We start from the raw sequence: 19,292 nt of genomic DNA, 5'->3' as shown, positions 1-19,292 counted from the left end.
GAGGAGATGGACATGCTACCATGACAATGAGCGATTTTACAACTGCAGTGCTGAATTTGAGACCACATTTCTGTGTGGCCATGTCCTTCACAGGGCAAGCTCCAGATGCTAAATAGCAGGCTTTCTGATTACCCAACAACTTGCAAGCATCAGGGTAAGGCACTTTCTCCTTCATCTGAGTCTCCTGGATGGCCAGCTCATCAAAATATATGGGACAATCTTGGGAGGAGGCTGCACGGCCACTACTGCAATCCATACAGCAGGGAGGAGGAGGTGGACAATCGCGCTAATGAGCATTCCTACCACAAGCTACACATTTGGTCGGGTGTTGACAGGACATTCAAGTATGGTTGTAACAATGACACTGGTAGCAGCACATCAAGTTTGGATGGTATGGTTGGACTGTGATAACTTCATAGACTGCTTTCATCTTGGATGGAAGCACTACTCTATGAAACGTGAAAAAAAGAGTACGTGTGGTCACAATGATATACTACCTTTCTCATCACCTTATGGATTGCAGTGATGCCCTGATGAGAGAACTAAGTTTGGATTTCTGACTCACTCAGACCATCGAGCAGCCTAGTGTAAATAATGCCATGCAAGGAATACAGTGTTCGGTGTGACTCAACAAGAACATGATAGCCATGGAGGAGCAAAGTAGCAAGCAGTTGTTGTGCTTGAGAACCACAAATAGTCTCCAAAGGCGAAGTGCCATTGTGTAAACAAGAATGGGATTTCACAGGGCCAGCAATGACATCAACACCTTTCTACATAATAAATGGATTAACCGTAGCAAAGATCTTACCGTCTTCAGTACACGAAACTACGAGGAACCAAGGTGCAGCTGGGAGGGTCTTTGATTTGTTAGCCTCATTCCGCTTATATTTACTAGACCTAGAATGAGAAGATGATGTTTCGCTCATTGTGAGAGAATCCACCATGATTGCCAGCATGTCTGATGGCATGCTCCATGCAAGAGGGGGCCCACTCAGAGTGGGTCTCACTTGTCGTAGGTGACTGTTCATACCTCAGGTCACACCTCCCAAACACCTGACAGAGGGACCAATTGGCAATTTGGGAAGGCAATCGCTCCTCCCTGGGCCTGGCCTGTACCAGGGGAACGTGCGAACCTTACCTGTCGACCTGGGGCTGGGAATCACACATTAACCTGTCACCTGTTACATATAAGACACTTGGTCCAGCCTTCCGGAGTTCATGGGGAGGAAGGAGAAAAAAAGAGACCTCAAACACCAGATCGGAGGAAGGTTAGGAGAAGAGAAACAAAGAAAGAAAAAAAGAACAAAAAAAACAGTCAAGGGACTGTTCTGATGTCATTCTACTGAAAATGCAGAACACATTCCCAAAACCATCCCAGCTATGTTCCCAAAGGGAGGAGGAAAGCAGTAGCAAGAGGATAGACATGCAGCGTAGAAAGGAGAAGATGCTGCAAAGGCTAGGGCCTTGTGTCAGCCATGCATGAACTCACCAAAGATGGTGAGCCCCCTCGGTGTAGTGTCAATTTTGTCCACTACAGGCAGCACCAGTAAAAAGGCTCTTCCTATTGTGACCCAGTAGTAGATAACACTTAGAGTATGGGTTAACTGTGGAAGGGGCAGATACAATGCCCTGTCACATTAAAATGCTTGATCATATTGTAATTATTTTTACAAGAAAATCATGAATTCAAGATCCTTAGTGCATAATATTAATGCCTTTTCATTCTCCTGATCTCAGCATCTGTATAGTAGCAAATTTATGGTCTTGGAGTCAGTTTTCTGGGCATACAGAAGAGAGCGCAACAGGTGTAACAGTATGTTCATGTTCCTGGAGTCATCAGTGGGTATTCCTAGTGTGTGCAGTGGTATTGTAGAGAGATGTGAAGAAACAGTGCAAAACTTATATTGTAAGTTACTTTGTGCAAACCATATAGGAACAAAAGAACATTGAACAATATGGATCGACCACATGAGTCAGTGGAGTTGCTAAGACACTGACTTCATATTTGGGAGGACTGAATTTGCTCTGTCTGGCCACCCTGATTATGTTTTTATAAATCATTTCAAGCAAATGCTGGTATAGATCATAGTTCTCACAGGAAGGCCACAGCAGACTGCCCATCCTAGCCTCATAAAAGTAGCCTTATACAGGATGAGTCACTAACTATTGCCACCAAGAATAACTCTGAAAGTATGATAGGAGCTGAAGAAAAGTTCGTGGCACAAAAATTGCATGGCACAACAGGGGCCATAATATGACGATGGTTTTTTGTTGCTAGGTGGGGTTGCTTCAGAGATATGAAGGTCAACTTTGCTTTTTCAAATGCCCTGCTATGGTTGGGTATTTATTTTCTGATAGTGGCTATCAAGATGTATCCAATGATGTGTAACAGTAAGGTCTTTGAAGGTGAATGAAGGTCACAAAGGTGGCACAAATGTCCATTTACAGAAGTTGTTCAAAGTGCTGACCATTGGTATCAATGCAGTGCTGCAATCTTCTTATCATGGATTGAGTGGTATTCCTTATCACATCAGCACTTATTGAAGCTTATCTTCAGATGTAGTTGGAACATCTTTATAAACAATGTCTTTTATGAATCCCCACAAGAAAAAATCCAGAGGTGGCCATGACACATTTCCTCTGTGTCCAATCCAATGTTTTCGGAATTGTCTCTGCAACTCATTTCTATCCATCAGTGAAAAATGTGCCAGACACCCATCGTGTTGATACGACATTCTGTTCCTTGTTCCTGAAGGTATTTCTTCCAATAACAGACCTAATGTTTCTTGCAGGATGTGGTGTACTTCCTACTATTAAGATTTCCTTTGATGAAGTAGGGGCCTATAATTCTGTCCTCCAGAATCCCACACCATGCATTCACCAACCATGGTTTCTGGTGTGCAACTTGCTGCAGCCAACATCGATTTTCAGTTCCCCGATAGTGCATGTTATGCAAATTAACCAGTTCCACAGTTCATGAATGTAGCCTCATCAGTAAATAAAATCAAATTAATAAATGTGTCATCCCTCTGAATCTGAAGTTGAGCCCATTGGCAGAATTCAATGTGATGCATACAATCTGTACCTGTTAATTCTTGGTGGAGACTGATATGGTAAGGATGATATTTATGGTGATGCAGAACACGAGCAACACTACTCTGGCTCATGCCAGATTCCCTTGTAATTTGATGCGAACTAACACAAGCATCTCGAACCACAGTGGCAAGAGTACCAATTTCCATTTCTTCGTTAGTAACTTTCCTTTGTCAGATATGTTTCTGATGCATTAAACACCAAGTTGTCCTCAATTTATCATACACACATTTAAATGTATGACATGTAGGGTGAGTACATTGAGGATATCTATCAGTGTATATGTCTCTAGCTCTCACTGAATTTCGTTGGCATTCTCCATAAATGAGAAGCATATCAACTTATTCTTTGAAGGAATACATCATTCACATTCACTTGATTCGACAATACTAGTCTTACCATTCCAATTACTGTTGTACTGCGAAACTGTCGAGTGATGTTTACGTGTCAATGGCACATTAGATGGATAAGCTGTATTTGGCAAATATTTACTATTTGCATGTAATATGAGAGAGAATTGTCAGAGTATGTGCTTTGATAAGTGCCAAAGTGATAAGAAATGCCTCTCAATCCATGATAAGAAAATTGCAGCACTGCATTGATACCAATGGTCATCACTTTGAACACCTTCTGTAAATGGACGTTCATGGCGCCTTCTTGGCCTTTGCTGACCTCCAAAGACTTTACTGTTACACATCATTGGACTCGTTTCAATAGCTGCTAATAGAAAATAAGTACCAATCTATAGCATGGCATTTAAAAAAACAAAGTTGACCTTCATATCTCTGACACGACTCCACACAGCAACAAAAACCCAATGTCATATTATGCCCCCCCCTCCCCGTTGTCTCATGTAACATTTGTCCCACAAACTTTTCAGATACTATCATACTTTCGGAGTTATTCTAGGTGGCAATAGGTAGTGACTCAGCCTGTATATTCAATGTAATTGTGTGTTTCAACTATATATTTTCATTGTTTTTTGTTGATAAATCCTGTATCATTATCAGATGATCTCTGGATTAGTAAATGAATAAATAAATTTCAGCTCCAGTGGCTCCAAGCAGTGCAGACTTGATAAAAGTGAACTCTACCTCGATATCTTTGAACTTGACTTCTTGGAATGATGGTGGATGTCCAATAACATCACTTGTTGTAGAGTATAAACAAAAGAAAGCAATAGCATGGACACTTGTTTCGAATAATATCAAAGTAGAAAAAGCAGAATTCTTAGTACTGGATCTGGATCCAGAAACCTGGTATACATTACGCATTACAGCTCATAATAGTGCTGGATCAACTGCAGAGGAATACAACTTCGTAACACTTACATATGGAGGAGGTATGTAGACATTAAGCTCTTGCATACATGTTAGCTATATAGTAAGTGATCACATAAATTATAAATGGATGTGGCAGCAGTGTGTATTTAGATGTAATCAGCAGCATTAAAACATGCATTATTTGTTGAAAAACAAAGACTAAATTTACATTATGCTACTGCTACATCCACTTGTCACAAATTTTGCGTGAGAGTCATAAAATTTAGCAGTCAAGACCAAAGCTGCAGGAGAAAATACACACACGTGTCATATGTGAACATAGCATGAAAATATAGATATTGAATGCAAAGTTTTCCAAGATGGAAATTCCATCTTTAATAGCCAAAATCAATTTTACTTAATCTGAAGTTCTTTCCCACTGGACTGTTCATGCTGAACATAAAGAAATTGACCAGTTTACTTCAGATTTTTATGTGGTACTTTAATAAATGTTTGGATGTAAAAGGCAATGTCCTGTCTGACTGACTCACTCATCATCGCCCAGCCCAAACCACTAAGGAAACAAACGTGAAATTTGGAGAGGGTGTTAATCTTATACTGTAGGCATCATTTAAGAAGAGATTTTTTGAACTTCCTTCCAAAAGGAGGTGAGTAGGGGATGAAAATATGTTACTATTAAGGCAATTTTGAAGCAAGACCTACAAAAACTGGTATTTGGTTTCTTGGTCAGAAATAAGGAAATGCATGTTCATTTTGGGAGCTTTTACCTGTATGGGGGTGAAACAGTTGGTGAACGTTTTATTTCATTTTTTAAAATAAATCATTATTAAAGAACAACTGAAGTATTTTAAAGCTACTTTTATGAAAACTGGTGTTATAAATAAAAAAAATACATATTTCAGGGTTTTTGAAAATTAATCCTTTAGGGAGTGAAATAGGGCCTGACTGATCCACTGACTCATTATCATCCAATTCAAAACACTAAGAACAGAAACATGAAATTTGGAGAAGTTGATCTTATAATGTAAGCATTGTTTACAAAGGGTTTTTTGAAATTCCGTCTCTAAAGGGGTGAAGTAGGAGATGAAAGGTTTTTTGGAAAATGTGTTGCTACTAAGGCAAATTTGAAGCTAAAACTACAAAAATTGGTGTTTGCTTTCTCAGTCAGAAATAACATGTGTTTAAGCATTTTTGGAAAATCAATCATTAATGAGGTAAGAGCAAGTAAATTTGTTTTGTTGGCAGAAGAGCCAACACCCTGTTACTAGAGGAGGCTGAAATGCACGCGTTTTAGCTCACGCAGGCTAGCGTGAGGAGGGAAGGACTATACTGACATGAGGTCTGGAACATGACAAGGAATTAGAATTCAGAAAGTGGACGTAATTACTTTGATACTTAACTTTAATCCATAAATGATGAATGTCGCTCTTGACGGTACATGATTCACAATATTATTAGTTCAGAATACATTCTTGAAAAATATGGCGCCTTTCTAGGTCGTAGCAAATGACGTAGCTGAAGGCTATGCTAAACTGTCGTCTCTGCAAATGAAAGCGTATGTAGATAGTGAACCATCGCTAGCAAAGTCGGCCGTACAACTGGGGCGAGTGCTAGGGAGTCTCCCTCTAGACCTGCCGTGTGGCGGCGCTCGGTTTGCAATCACTGATAGTGGCGACATGCGGGTCCAACGTATACTAACGGACCGATGCCAATTTAAAGGCTACCATCTAGCAAGTGTGGTGTCTGGAGGTGATACCACAGAATTTTTTTAAAAATAAATCGTTATTAAATAACTACTAAAACATTTTAAAGCAACATCTGTGAAAATAGGTATTTGACTTCTTGGTTAGAAAAAAAAATCGTGTTTCAGTGTTTTTGGAAAGTTAACCCCTATGGAAGTGGGATAGGGGATTAAAGTTTTTAAGAAAATATTTCTTTACATTAAAAAAAGAATTTAAAGCTAAATCTCTGAAAATTGGTATTGCAATTCTCAGTTAGATACAAAGAAATATGTGTCAACAGGTAAGTGTTTCTATGTAAGTATCACCACAAGAATGCAAAAGGCATGCTTAACAAAAACCTTGGACTCCAGCCAAAAGAATCACTTTTTGGTCAGAAATATATTCAGGATAGACCATGCTTGTATGGCCTTAATTACTGAGAAAACTTAGAAGTAGCTGCAATTTGTGAACAACATAGAAATATGAATGAAGAAAAAAAAAAAAACACTGTGCAGACCATACAATCTACAGAAGTGAAGCAGTGGGTACTAAGCTAGTAATATACAATGGGAAAACTTTGTTAGCAAAAATTTCAGCAAGTTTTTGACTAATTTACTTCAAATTTTTAAACAATACTCTAATAAACATCCAGACAGAGAGAGACTGTATACTTTTTAAATGAAAATGTACAGGTTTCCTGTTAAAACTGACTGTAGTTTCAATGATAGTATTTCGCACAGTTTCACTCTAGATGGATGATTCATATACCATAACAGTATACTAATCATGAGCTGATAATCCATAAATACAACTTTCGTGATTTCTATTAAAGCTGACTGTGAGGATGAAAACAAAACAGCACATTCTTGTGTATACAATTTTTGCATAGAATGATATGTAAGGAGAAAATATTTGCAGAAACAGTTGGTCTAATAATTTAAATGCCCTGCATTCATAAGTAAAACTGAATGAGAGAAAGAAAATGAACCCACATGTTTTCACAGCACAGCACAGGACAACACAGCACAGCACAATATTTTTCCTTTAATAGTGTGGCTCAAAAGAACTAAGTTCCTACAAGGGCCTACACTCGTACTTTCTGGCAGGAGAAGGAAGAAGAGTATAAAAAAGCAAACAAAATTACAAGAACTGAAAGGTGAGAGGCAAGCCATCATCATATCAATGGCAGACAAGTCATAGTCTGTGCATCCATTTCCTACAGCTTGGTGACTATAATGCTTGGCAGCACTACTCTGTGCTACTATAGTGGGCATCCAAAATATCAAATATAAGCCACCAAAATAACCTATTTTAAATGTAACATATTTTAAAAGTCCACAAGCAATATAAGAATGAATTAATAACATCATGCACAATTAACTGGAAAGCCATAGTTTTCAGAATTATTGATATTGACTTTCTGTCAGTATTGATCAAGTATACCTAATGTTGCTTATTTCCTACACTTAAGTCTGTAGCTGTGGCAATGCTCATGAGCATCTTTTTTTGTCTTCAGCAATGTATATGGAAAGGTGATGTGAGTCAAACATTTGTATCAATTGTTTTTGGAATATAGAAAACTATATTGTCTTATTGGCTTTTCCACAAACTTTTCAAGGTTTTGATTTTTGTGGAGACAATTCTGCTAGGGAATCTAAAATATTATGTCATTAAGTCAACTACTTGTGTGTATGCAGCCTCCCCTATAAATGGGATGCAATGGTCTCATAAAAAATCTGCACTATAGATCTGAAAAGGATCTCAGGTGTCTTGATACAAATGCTAACTCATGTTACATTATTTAACTTCCTGAAAAATCACAATGAGTGGTAAATATAGCTAAAGGTGACACAGAATTTGTTATAGAAAAATGTAGAACATTGTATAAAAAGTAGACAACTGAATGTCAGAGGTTCCTTAACGACCTCTTTGTATCATTATTTGTGCCTCACAATAAAAATTTAGTACAATGAATAGCTAATTACAGCAAAAAATGACAATATATTCCATGTGGATATTATTTTCTTAAATATCAAAGAATGTAAAGTTCTAGGTGAAATAACAACAATATGGAAAGTATAGATTGCTACTCACCATGCAGGGGAGATATTGAGTCACAGATAGGCACACTGAAAATAATACTAGAAACATTTAAGCTTTCAGATGAAGTCCTTCCTCAGAAGTTGAATTCTCACACATTTACACAACAATATCTCATGTACATGGCTCCAGGTGCCAAGGACTGACTGTAGTACCCAGAGCCATGCTCGTGTGGTGGAAGTTTGTTGTGTGAATGCTCTACTTCTGAGGATAACTTAAATATTTCTAGTAGTATTTTCATTGTATAATTATAACAATTCAGAAAGGACAGATTGCTATTCACTAATAGAAGAGGCGTTGATTTGCAGACAGGTACAAAGATCCATATTTAAGAATAAGGAATCCCTTTCCGCAATTTGATAAGTAACTCTGATGTCCCGTATGGATGCATGAAACTCTGAGGGTTCTTCTTTCTTGGATGTTAACACTATTTTTACTGATCTGCTTGTTACTGTTCTTGCCAGTGAGTGTGCACATGCTGTCTGTTACTGTGTAATGTGTTTGAGTGTACATAAACCTACTTCACTGGTTCAATCCAGTTTGTTTGCCAAGAATTTACCCTCCCTTCTCCTCTAGGTTTGGGTTGTGCAACAAATTATGAGGCACAAATAATACTAAAGCCCTTTGTGGTAATAAAAAGTCCATGTGCATTTAAGGAGGCCTCGAAATCCAAGGCAGTCTGTCTTGAAGAATGAGCCACTGGACTAGTCTCATCAACCAATGAGTCATCCCACTTGTCATCAAAGAAACCAATGAGGAATTTATGCCTCTGTGGTAATTTCAAAGTCAAACAGCTTATTTCGTCTGCCCCCTAGTGTGTCATGTATGCCACTAGGTCTATGGCATAGGAATATCTTGTTAATCTCCATACACTGTTCCACAAACTGCAGGAATGCAACCTTCAGTGTAAGCTTTTCCAATACAAGGTGTTGGAAATCTGGGGCTTATTCTAAGCAAGAAGTTACGCATATGACCCATCAGTATTTAGTATGCTTTGACAAATTGAGTGTGCCTAAGACACTGAAATAACTTCAGTTGTTTTTCAGGAAATAATAATTCTCAGTTACGAATGATGTGGAAATTTTTCATCCCTCTCGCCCTCCTTCAAACAACTACAGAAGTAAAGCACCCTGTCTAAATTGGATTGTATATATAAAATTAAAGCAGCAGCTTTTCTAACATCATAGTTAGTGGAAAATATGTCTGACAGGCCACTGATATGGTAGTCGATTCGTCCTAGCATGGAGTCTTTCCAACAGGTTGCTGTCCCAATGACATAGTCAGTTATGTTTGAAGTAGACACAAGATCATTGTGACTGGCTGCTGAATCAATGGAAAGGTATTGCCTGGTTTGATGAATCAGGTTTTGTCTTGTCCAGTATGCCATCATTGAGATGAACAGTTACTTGAAGCATGCATCATACAGCAGATGAAAGCTGATAGTGACAGTATTATATCTTGGGAGACATTCAACTGGGCTTAAATGGAGCCTGTCATAGTAATCAAAGTCACCATGGCAATTGTGAACCACATGAACATTATTGTAGACCACCTGTGTCCCTTCATATTTGATGTCCTCCATGATGACAGTTGCTTCTTCCAGCAGAATAGCTGTCCATGTCACAAGGTGAAATTGTGCTACAGTGGTTTGAGGAGCATCATAGTGAACTCACAGTGACGTCTCGGCCAGAAAATTCACCTGATCGAAACCCAATGGCACACATCTTGGATGCTATTGGGTGCCAGCTTCAAGCCTACGAACAAATGGCTCATAATTTACAGGGATTACATGTCTCATGTGCAGACATCTGGTGACACATAGTTCTGGAAACATACCAAGGTCTTTTTGAATCCATGCCACACAGAATTGCAGCTCTATTACATTCCAAAGGTGGACAAATGTGGTATTAAACAGGAGTCATAATGTTTTGGTGTATCAGTGTAGATAGAGACATCAAAAGAGCGGCCCTTGGCTGAAGATAATATGCAAAAAATCAAGTAGTAACTCTTAATAATATTTTGGAAACCTGGCCTACACCATGAAACCATGGTACACGTTCCACAGTGAATTTACGGATCTATTCCACATAATTATTGGTGGTGTATGTGATGTCCATCTGTCCCTTATGTTGTAAAAATGCATTTACTGCACCAGAGACCACTATCCAGGCACTGACAAAAATTTTGGACATTGAAGGTCTACCTCAAACTATTTTTGCAGACATTGGTGCTCAGTTCTCATCACCACTGTTCAAACAGTTCTATAAAGATAGTGATATTCAGTATTTTTACACAGTCACCATTTCATCCTTAGTCAAATGGAGAGTTGTACAGGTGTTTTAGACCTATAAACATCGAGGGTGGGACAGAAAGTTGTACTTGTTATGTCTGTACAACAGAAATTGGCATGCTGTTTTATAATGAAGCAGAAAGAAATTGCCAGTGTGGTTGATGACAGGAGGTGATAGCGCAGCACAGTAGCTGCCATCACAAATTATAATGCCTAAACCTGTAGACTTGTAAATACTTAATGTATTTGAAATCTTTAAATACATCAAGCTCAAAATAGCTCTTACATTCAATGTGCTGTTCTCCAAATTGATTGATCAGTTACTCTCCTGCATATTACATGCACTGTTATTTGCAACAATCAATTTAATAAATCCATTTGTAATACATGGTGTTAACTACCATGAAAATTTCCAGTTATTGACTTACATTATTTTAATTTTTTATGTCCAGAGATCAAAATTTTTCAACCCAAAATAGGAACTGTGGCCAATGCTTCTTCACTTCTCTTCCTTAATTCATCAACTGGAACAGTTACAACAAATCCATATCCAGATATTCACCACAATCACATCTGTCATCATGTTCATTTGTTAGGCCCCACTTGCTCAGGTTTGCCTTCACTGGTGCTACACCCGTCCTGATATGATTGAGGCTCCTCTTAATCTTCCATCTCAAGTTCTCACCAGTTGGTATCCTCTGTAGTGGAGAATAGTCATTTGGGGGCTCAATGAGTTCTCTGCTCAAGAATCTCTTGTGGAATTTCAGCCTTCCAGGCCCACAGGAAGCTCCAGACAAGGCGTGGTGTAGTAATAATTGAAGATATGCTTTGGAATAATATGAGGGTTGGAACTTTAATAGCTTGTACAAAATAGATACATGTTTCAAAGTTTTACTGACCTTCAAAGTAGTCACCAGCATTGTGTATAACCCATTGCTAGCGATGTGGAAGTTGTAGGATACTCGTAGCAGTGCCAGTTGTGTTGACAGTTTGAGTGGCGCGATCCATTGCCCAACGAATCTGTAGCAGTTCTGAATCAAATGCCGTGAAGTGTTTCCTTCAGTTTAGAAATTGAGTTGAACTTACGAGGGCTTAAGTCAGGGGAGAGCAGTAGATGGTGAAGCACTCAGCAGCCCCGTCAGTCAAACAAATCAGTAACAGCTTGCACTGTATGTGCTTGAGCACTGTCCTGCAAAATGATGGCCAGGTCCTGCAGAAAGTGTCATCACTTCTGTCTCTAAGCTGGTCGTAGGTTGTGTTCCAAAAATGAAACTCACAAATAAAGTTATTACACTAACTCTTTATCACCCCGTTATCTCCTAATGGTGAACATTTTACAGCTGTTTTTTTTCCCTAACAATTTGGTCAATTAACATAGGCTCATATCCATTGTTAATAGCTATGCATTTTACTTCAGATATTTCTTTTTCTAAACAGTCCTGTTCTAAAAGTCTGTTCACAGCATGATGGACTGCAGATTGAAATAAGACAATTTTTGTAAAAATACTTTTTCTGATAATATTATCCCAGCAGATTCTTGTCATCTACACACACAAAATTGCCTTTGTTCACTCTGCAGTCCATCATGCCATGAACACACCTTTAGAACAGGATTGTTTACAAAAAGAAATATATTTAGTAAAATCCATAGCAATTAACAATGGATAAGGCCCTATGTTAATTGACCACATTGTTAGGAAAAAAAACAGCTGTAAAATGTTCACCCTTAGGAGATAACAGGGCAATAAAGAGTGAGGGTAATAACTTTATTTCTATTCCATTTTTGGGGAACGTATCATACAAGTTAAGGAGACTTCTACAGAAGCAATATGGTTATAGAGTTGCCTTTTCCATAAACAGTAGCTTAAAACAAAGAGTGCTTCATACTACTGGGGCACGGGAAGAACTTGGCAGTAAATCTGGAGTTTACGAAATTACTTGTAATGACTGCCCCAACTATTATGTTAAACAGACAGGTGGAACCATTAAAGTAAGATATAAAAAACACATGCTAGGTAAAAATGGGGAAAACATGTACAATTTCACATTTGCAGGACATCTAATGCTCTTACAGCATACACCACATAAATTGGATGATGTACAGGGTGGTCCAAAAGTTTGAAAACACCCTGATAAAGTCCAAATGGAGTAGGAAACAAGGAAACAGAGTCCCTACACGTGAGGAACGGAAAGGGGGAAACTTTATAGGCTATGCCACCAACATGGCGGGCATCTTGAAAGCCGCCATCTTGGATTCATGTCCAAAATTTCAAATGGGAATGTGGTCATGTGACATATCAAACAGATGGAGAATTTCACCAGAAAAACAATGCCATTGTTATTTTAAACATAGCTTTATTCATTCTCGGGTTATAGCCAGTTACATGTGGCAGCGGTGGGACGCTCGGCAGCATGTGTGTTATGTGCTGAAGAGACATTACGCCGATGTTACACAGTCCCAAGAGACCACCAACAGTCATAGAAATGGCTCGATATGTTGTCCATTATGTTGGATTGTTAATACTATCCTCCGAACCCAGTCCTGATGCACTTTGACCAACACATCTGGCTGAATTTGACCATACACATCAACAATGCACTGCTTTAGATGATGTAAATCCCATATTTTCACAGAATAAACCAGTGCTTTGACATGGCCCCAAAGATAAAAATCCAAAGGAGTCAAATCTGGTGAACGTTGTGGCCACTCCACAGCACCCCTATGACCAATCCACTTTTCAGGGAACTGCACATCCAGGTATGCTCGCTAATTGTGCCCATAATGTGGTGGGGCTCCATCATGCTGGAAGAATTCCGGAAATGTCCTGTCCTCTGTTAACAATGAGGGAAACACTTCTTCATCAATAACCTCAGATAACCGTTGGCTGTTAACGTACCATGAATAAAAAAAAGGTCCAACGACTTTGGTACCCCACACACCACACCAGACCATCACTTTTTGTGAGTTGACAGTTTTGCAAGCATCAATCCAGTGTGGATTTCTGTCGGACCAGTATCTGTGATTCTTCTTGTTCACTTTGCCATTGATAAAGAAATTGGCTTCATCACTGAACAGCACCTGATAGGGGAAACGTGGGTTTATCTGCAGCTGCTGTGTCACCTATTCTGCGTACTGTACCTGACGGTCTGTGTCATCCTCGCCCAGGTGTTGGAGCAGCTGACTATTGTACGGGTGTCATTTGTGCTGCGATAAAATTCGCAGTATGGAGGTACGGCTAACCCCACATTCTTGTGACAGGCGACGAGTACTCCATTGCGGGCTCTTGCTAAATGATGCCAACACGCTCATTGTTGTTGCTTCATCGGTGGCAGATTTTGGTCTTCCAGCCTTAGGCTTATCTGTGACAGAACCTGTTGCTCGGAATTTGGCCAAAAACTTGGCAACTGCGCTGTAAGTGATGGGCTGTCTGGTTGGGTGATGACTGTTGAAATCCTCAGCAATGACCCGTGTGCTTCTTTCTCCTGATATCAAGATGATTTCAATGCATTCTTCATGTGTTAAGGACATTTTGTAAACTGTAAATAAGGAAACAATGATTAAAACGTTAGCATGAGTAAATGATACCTAACAGTTAAACATTTGTAACATATCAGGCATGGGATAGTCACTTTGCACCGTTTCAGACTCCATTTTAGGACTTCTCAGTACGTAATACTTACACTGCCGAGCATCCCACTGCTGCCGCAAGTAATTGGCTATAACCCAAGAATGAATAAAGCTATGTGTAAAATAACAATGGCATTGTTTTTCTGGTGAAATTCTCTATCTGTTTGATATGTCACATGACCACATTCCCATTTGAAATTTTGGAGTTGAATCCAAGATGGCGGCTTTCAAGATGGCCGCCATGTTGGTGGCATAGCCTATAAAGTTTCCCCCTTCCCGTTCCTCGTGTGTAGGGACTCTGTTTCCTTGTTTCCTACTCCATTTGGATTTTATCAGGGTGTTTCCGGATTTTTGGACTACCCTGTAGAATTGCTTCATGAAGTGAGTAAGGGTTAAACCTGGACTTGTTCGAGGAATTAAAAATTTTCAAACATCTATGTCAAAAAGATGGATTTATTCTTAACAAACAGGTGCAGCTTGGAAACAAAAATTTTCTGGATTGTTTCAAACCCCTTCTTGCTCTAAAGTAATATAGTCTTGCTGACTAGAAGCTAGTTTTCTAGTCTGTTGATGCTGGTGAAATGCTCCTTTCCTGTCTTGTTGGGATTTGATGTATTTTTGATGATTGTTGTTCACAGTTTTCCATGTGTATGTGTGGTTTAAATAATCTGTTAGGTTTTTATTCATCACAACCAATGGTTTCAATTTACTACAACATTTTGTTTGTTTTTGCTAGTATGTATCCTAGTCTTTAATTTACATGAGATTCTCGCACATGACACTAGTACCCTCTCTCGTTGGATATGTTCCTTAGTGCAAGCTTCACCTGCCTGACATTAGGACATAGCAAATTGGTGTTCATATTTTTTATTGTACATAGGTGTTTTAATTGGTTATGATATGTTTTATTTATTAAAACAGAGGGTTTGAATTAACACAACCTTTAAAAATTTTATGTGCATGTGTATGTATCCCGGGTTTTAATGTATGCGAATGTCTCACACAGACCACAAGTGCCCTATCTTGGTGAAACTGTCTGCCCTAGTGTTTCCACACCCTCTTCACAGGCTAAGTACTGATTGATTGACTGATTGATTGATTTCTTTATTAATCCAGGTAACAATTTACATTGATAGCATGCCATGTTCGCATTGATCATCTCTTCATAATTATGCTGTACAAATGAAGGTGGTATTTTAATTTTAACTACTGATGATACCTTTTGCATGGTTGTTTTATGCATCTCCATTGCAGGATGTGATTTTAGTAAGTGACTAAAAGTTTTTGTGCTTGTAATACTTTGGTAATTTTCATGGTTACTTAAAGCTATAAGTGCTTGTTTTTTTCTATCTCAGTTATGTTGCTAAGTTTTTTGCTGATGAAGGTGTCTTCCTGTTCAGGTGTATTTTTGATTCTGATGAAGGAATACGTAGATATACCGAAACCATGGTCAAGGATTTCAACAAATCTTTATCCTGCAACTGTTTGGCTGTTGTCATTTACCGTGAAACTAAGTATATTTTAATTTATTATTTAAGTTTTCCATCTTGTATGCCAAGTGAAGTAATTTTGCCAAGGTGGGCTCTCAATAATTTTGAGGGTATGTTATCTAGTCCAGGGGCCCTGTTTTAACTTTAGTCCTTCAGAGCTCTACCAAATTCTTCCTGCAGCATTACTGTGTCCCCCTTCTCATCTTAATCAAATTCCTCTTCCCTTCCAATATTGTGTTACAGTTCATTTACCCTCTGTATATTCTTTCCACCTCTAGATTCCTCATCCTTACTCAGTACTAACTTGCCATCTGAGCTGATGATATTCTTACAGACACTTCTGTTTTCTACATAGGACTACGTTATTTTACTGTAAGGGGCATTCAAATTAAACCCGGTCACTAGTGTAAAGAAATGTTAACAATTTTATTAACTTAAAAATGTAGTTATACACAGCACACATACTCAAAAAGAGTCACCAAAACTGTTGGCACATTTATCCCATTGCGACACTAGCCAGTCAATTCCATCCTTGAATAAGCTAGTAGGATGTTGTCGGATCCAGGCCTGGACCCAGTCACACACTTCATCGTCCATTGTGAATCAATATCTGTGAATAGCTTGTTTTAGAGGTCCATGGTGATTCTGCAGTTGTCCAACACTAAATCATTCACTTCTGCAACCATTTCCGGTGTGGTGACATGATGAGCCCGTCCAGGATGAGCATCGTCATGTCTTCCAGTGACTCGCACCCCTCAAGGAATCATTTGTGCCATGCCACTACAGTTGAATGACTCAGACTGTACTCACCATACACAGCCTTCATCCGTCAATACATTTCATGGCCTCCAACTCCCTCCGCCGCCAAAAATCGGATCACTCCTCATTGTTCCTGCTTATTTGCCTGCATATTCGGTAGCGGACTGTAACTTGTGTGACCACCTTCTCGTTGGTGTGAAACCACACTGGCGCCAAGCAACATCAAATGGTGGGCACACATCAGTCTCTGTACCAATAGATGGCACCACCATACCTGCATTTATGTGGTGCCACATTACGTGTATGGCAAAGGTAGATACACTGACCAGGTTTCATTTGAATGAACCTCATATATATGGCATATATCTTTTCCACAGTTATTCATGGCTCTGCAACATTGCATTTTTCCTCTAGCCATTCCTGCTTTGTCATTTTGCATTTCCTGTCAGTCTCATTTTCTACATGTCCTTATTGCCTTTTGACTGCTTAGCTTGTTACATTTTTGTATTTTCTCTTTTCGTCAATTGCATTCAGTGATGAGATAAAGAAATTATTCACATAGTTAAGGAAGACACATATGTTGGTGTTAGTATGGTATACCAATTAGAAATAGCCTGCAGTGATTGTTTCTGCCTATTTATGTATAATCTGGATTGTTCCACATTTCTGAAGGCTCTCTTTCAGGATGGGTTTTGCTGAACACAATGTGTCACAAAATAAATGAATGTATGAATGGAGAAGACAATTTTATTGTGATGGGGACTGTAATTTGATAGTAAGAAAAGGGAGAGAGAGAAAAAATTGTAGGAATGCAAGAACTAGGGGAAAGGAATGAACAAAAAGCCATATGGTTGAATTTTGTACAGAGAATAATTTAATCATTGCTATCACTTGGATTAAGAATTATGAGTGAATAAATATATATGCAGAAGAGTAATGTAGACATCAGAAGTTTTCAGAGAGATTATGTAATGGTAAGAGAGAGAGAGAGAGAGAGAGAGATTTCAAAACCAAATTTTAAACTGCAAAATATATCCAGGGGCAGATGTAGATTCTGACTTTACTTATGATTTGCTGGTTAAAACTGAAAAATTGTAGTCCGGCCGCTGTGGCTGAGCGGTTCTAGGTGCTTCAGTCTGGAACCACATTGCTGTTATGGTTGTGGGTTCGAATCCTGCCTCGGGCATGGTTGTGTGTGATGTCCTTAGATTAGTTAGGTTTAAGTAGTTCTAAGTCTAGGGGTCTGATTACCTCAGATGTTAAGTCCCATAGTGCTTAGAGCCATTTGAACCATTTTGTGAAAAATTGTAGAAAGGCAAGAAATTAAGGAGATTGATAAACCGAAAGAAACAGGGATTGTTAAGAGTTTCAAATGGTGTATTAGGAAATCACTGACTGAAACAGTGGAAATGAATCATTATGATGGCAGGTTAACATTAATGGCTACTTCTGTATTAGAGCTAATATTTCTGTTTACACAGTTTTAGTTTAGCCATGTTTCTAACTTGTGCAGAGTATCCAGAAATAAGGTATTTTTACAGATCCAGTTTATATATTTTATTAATTCTTGTCAAATTTACTTTCAGCCACAATTTCACCCGATACAGCAGAGCATTCAGTATCTGGGGACAAAACATTTTATAGTGATCTTTTGATAATAGGACCAACAGCATCAGCAGTTATTGTTCTTATAGCAGCTGCCACTGGTCTTTTCATGTATCTCAGGAAAAATCAAGAGATGTTCTCATCAAGTCCATTTGGAGGTATTGTTATCAAACAGCTACATATAAGTGTCAATTAATAATACCTGAGATGAAACTAACCATGTCAACAGCACTTCAGAATGATTGGTATTTTGACTCTACCCCTGTGTACATTTATGATATTATATTCCTTCTATTTATGGAACAAAGACAGCTTATTAACATAAAACAGTCTTTTCTTAATTATAAAATCAAGCATTATGTGGACCTACAAATCATTGATTGCAGAACAACTTTTTACAAGAAAAATGTTCTAAATGTTGGAATATGAGTGTAAAATAATTCATCAAGTTAAATTTTAAAAAGCAAAAATTACAAGTATTGTATGTGTAAATTGAAAATATTTATATTGATGCAAAATTTTTACATGGATTCTTATATTCTTATCTTATAAATAAAAAGAAACTTACATATTTATAGTTACATCTTGTCTTTCATGTGTTTAAATAGATGAAATCTGAAATGCTGTTGTCTTTATTCATGTTTCTGCACAGAATACAATCCTATTGTGTTCATCATATCAGACATTATTTTCATCTTAATGATATGAAAGGAAAAATTCTTTGATAAATCTAATAAATTATAAGACAGATTCGCTGGCTGTTGGTTACCTTCATGCACTAAAAGGTTATGTACTGCTGGTGGAAACTTAAACATCTAAAAGTGATGACATTATCATAGCTTTCGGAACTATTAGTACCTCCATCGAGGAGGAGAGAGGCATACGTACAGGGTACCCTCTGCCACACACCATACAGTGGCTTGCAGGTTATCTATGTAAATGTAGATTGGGAAGGCTACAAATGAAACACAAGTCACTGAGATCCTAGGTTGTGAAGGGCCCACCCATCAGAAGTAGGTATTTCTCATTCTTCGACAGTGTTGTCACTTTGACTGTTACATGTGTTTGTCACTAACACTAAGCATTTTGCCTTCTGAAGATAACAACTGGCTAGCAATTCTCTCTTGTAATCATTATTTTCTTCTAATTTTTATTTTTAAAGTAATTTTGTATTCTTAATCTCATTTAACGATCTAATGCCTGCTACATTATTTGTGTTGTTGCTGGGATTTCCATGTAACTGCTTATCAGGAGTACATATAGAAACAACAATATTGCCTAAGTAATTTGTACAAACTAGTATCTGGGCTGTTAACTGTTAAA

General features: G+C 38.3%; 1 protein-coding gene across 1 annotated transcript in view; it reads left to right on the top strand.

Annotated features, from left to right (window-relative positions):
• Positions 1–19,292, top strand: part of LOC126249529 (Down syndrome cell adhesion molecule-like protein Dscam2) — a 68,324-nt gene that overhangs the window by 27,394 nt on the left and 21,638 nt on the right. The window contains exons 2-3 of the mRNA XM_049951191.1: positions 4,142–4,435; positions 17,951–18,127. Of these exons, the coding sequence (XP_049807148.1) occupies positions 4,142–4,435; positions 17,951–18,127 (471 nt within the window). The remainder of the gene's footprint in view (positions 1–4,141; positions 4,436–17,950; positions 18,128–19,292) is intronic.

This window comes from Schistocerca nitens, chromosome 3, assembly GCF_023898315.1.
Source record: "Schistocerca nitens isolate TAMUIC-IGC-003100 chromosome 3, iqSchNite1.1, whole genome shotgun sequence".
In the NCBI taxonomy this organism is placed as follows: Eukaryota; Metazoa; Arthropoda; class Insecta; order Orthoptera; family Acrididae; genus Schistocerca; species Schistocerca nitens.
The sequence above is the reverse complement of the archived record's forward strand: the minus strand, read 5'-3'. Positions and strand labels throughout refer to the sequence as shown.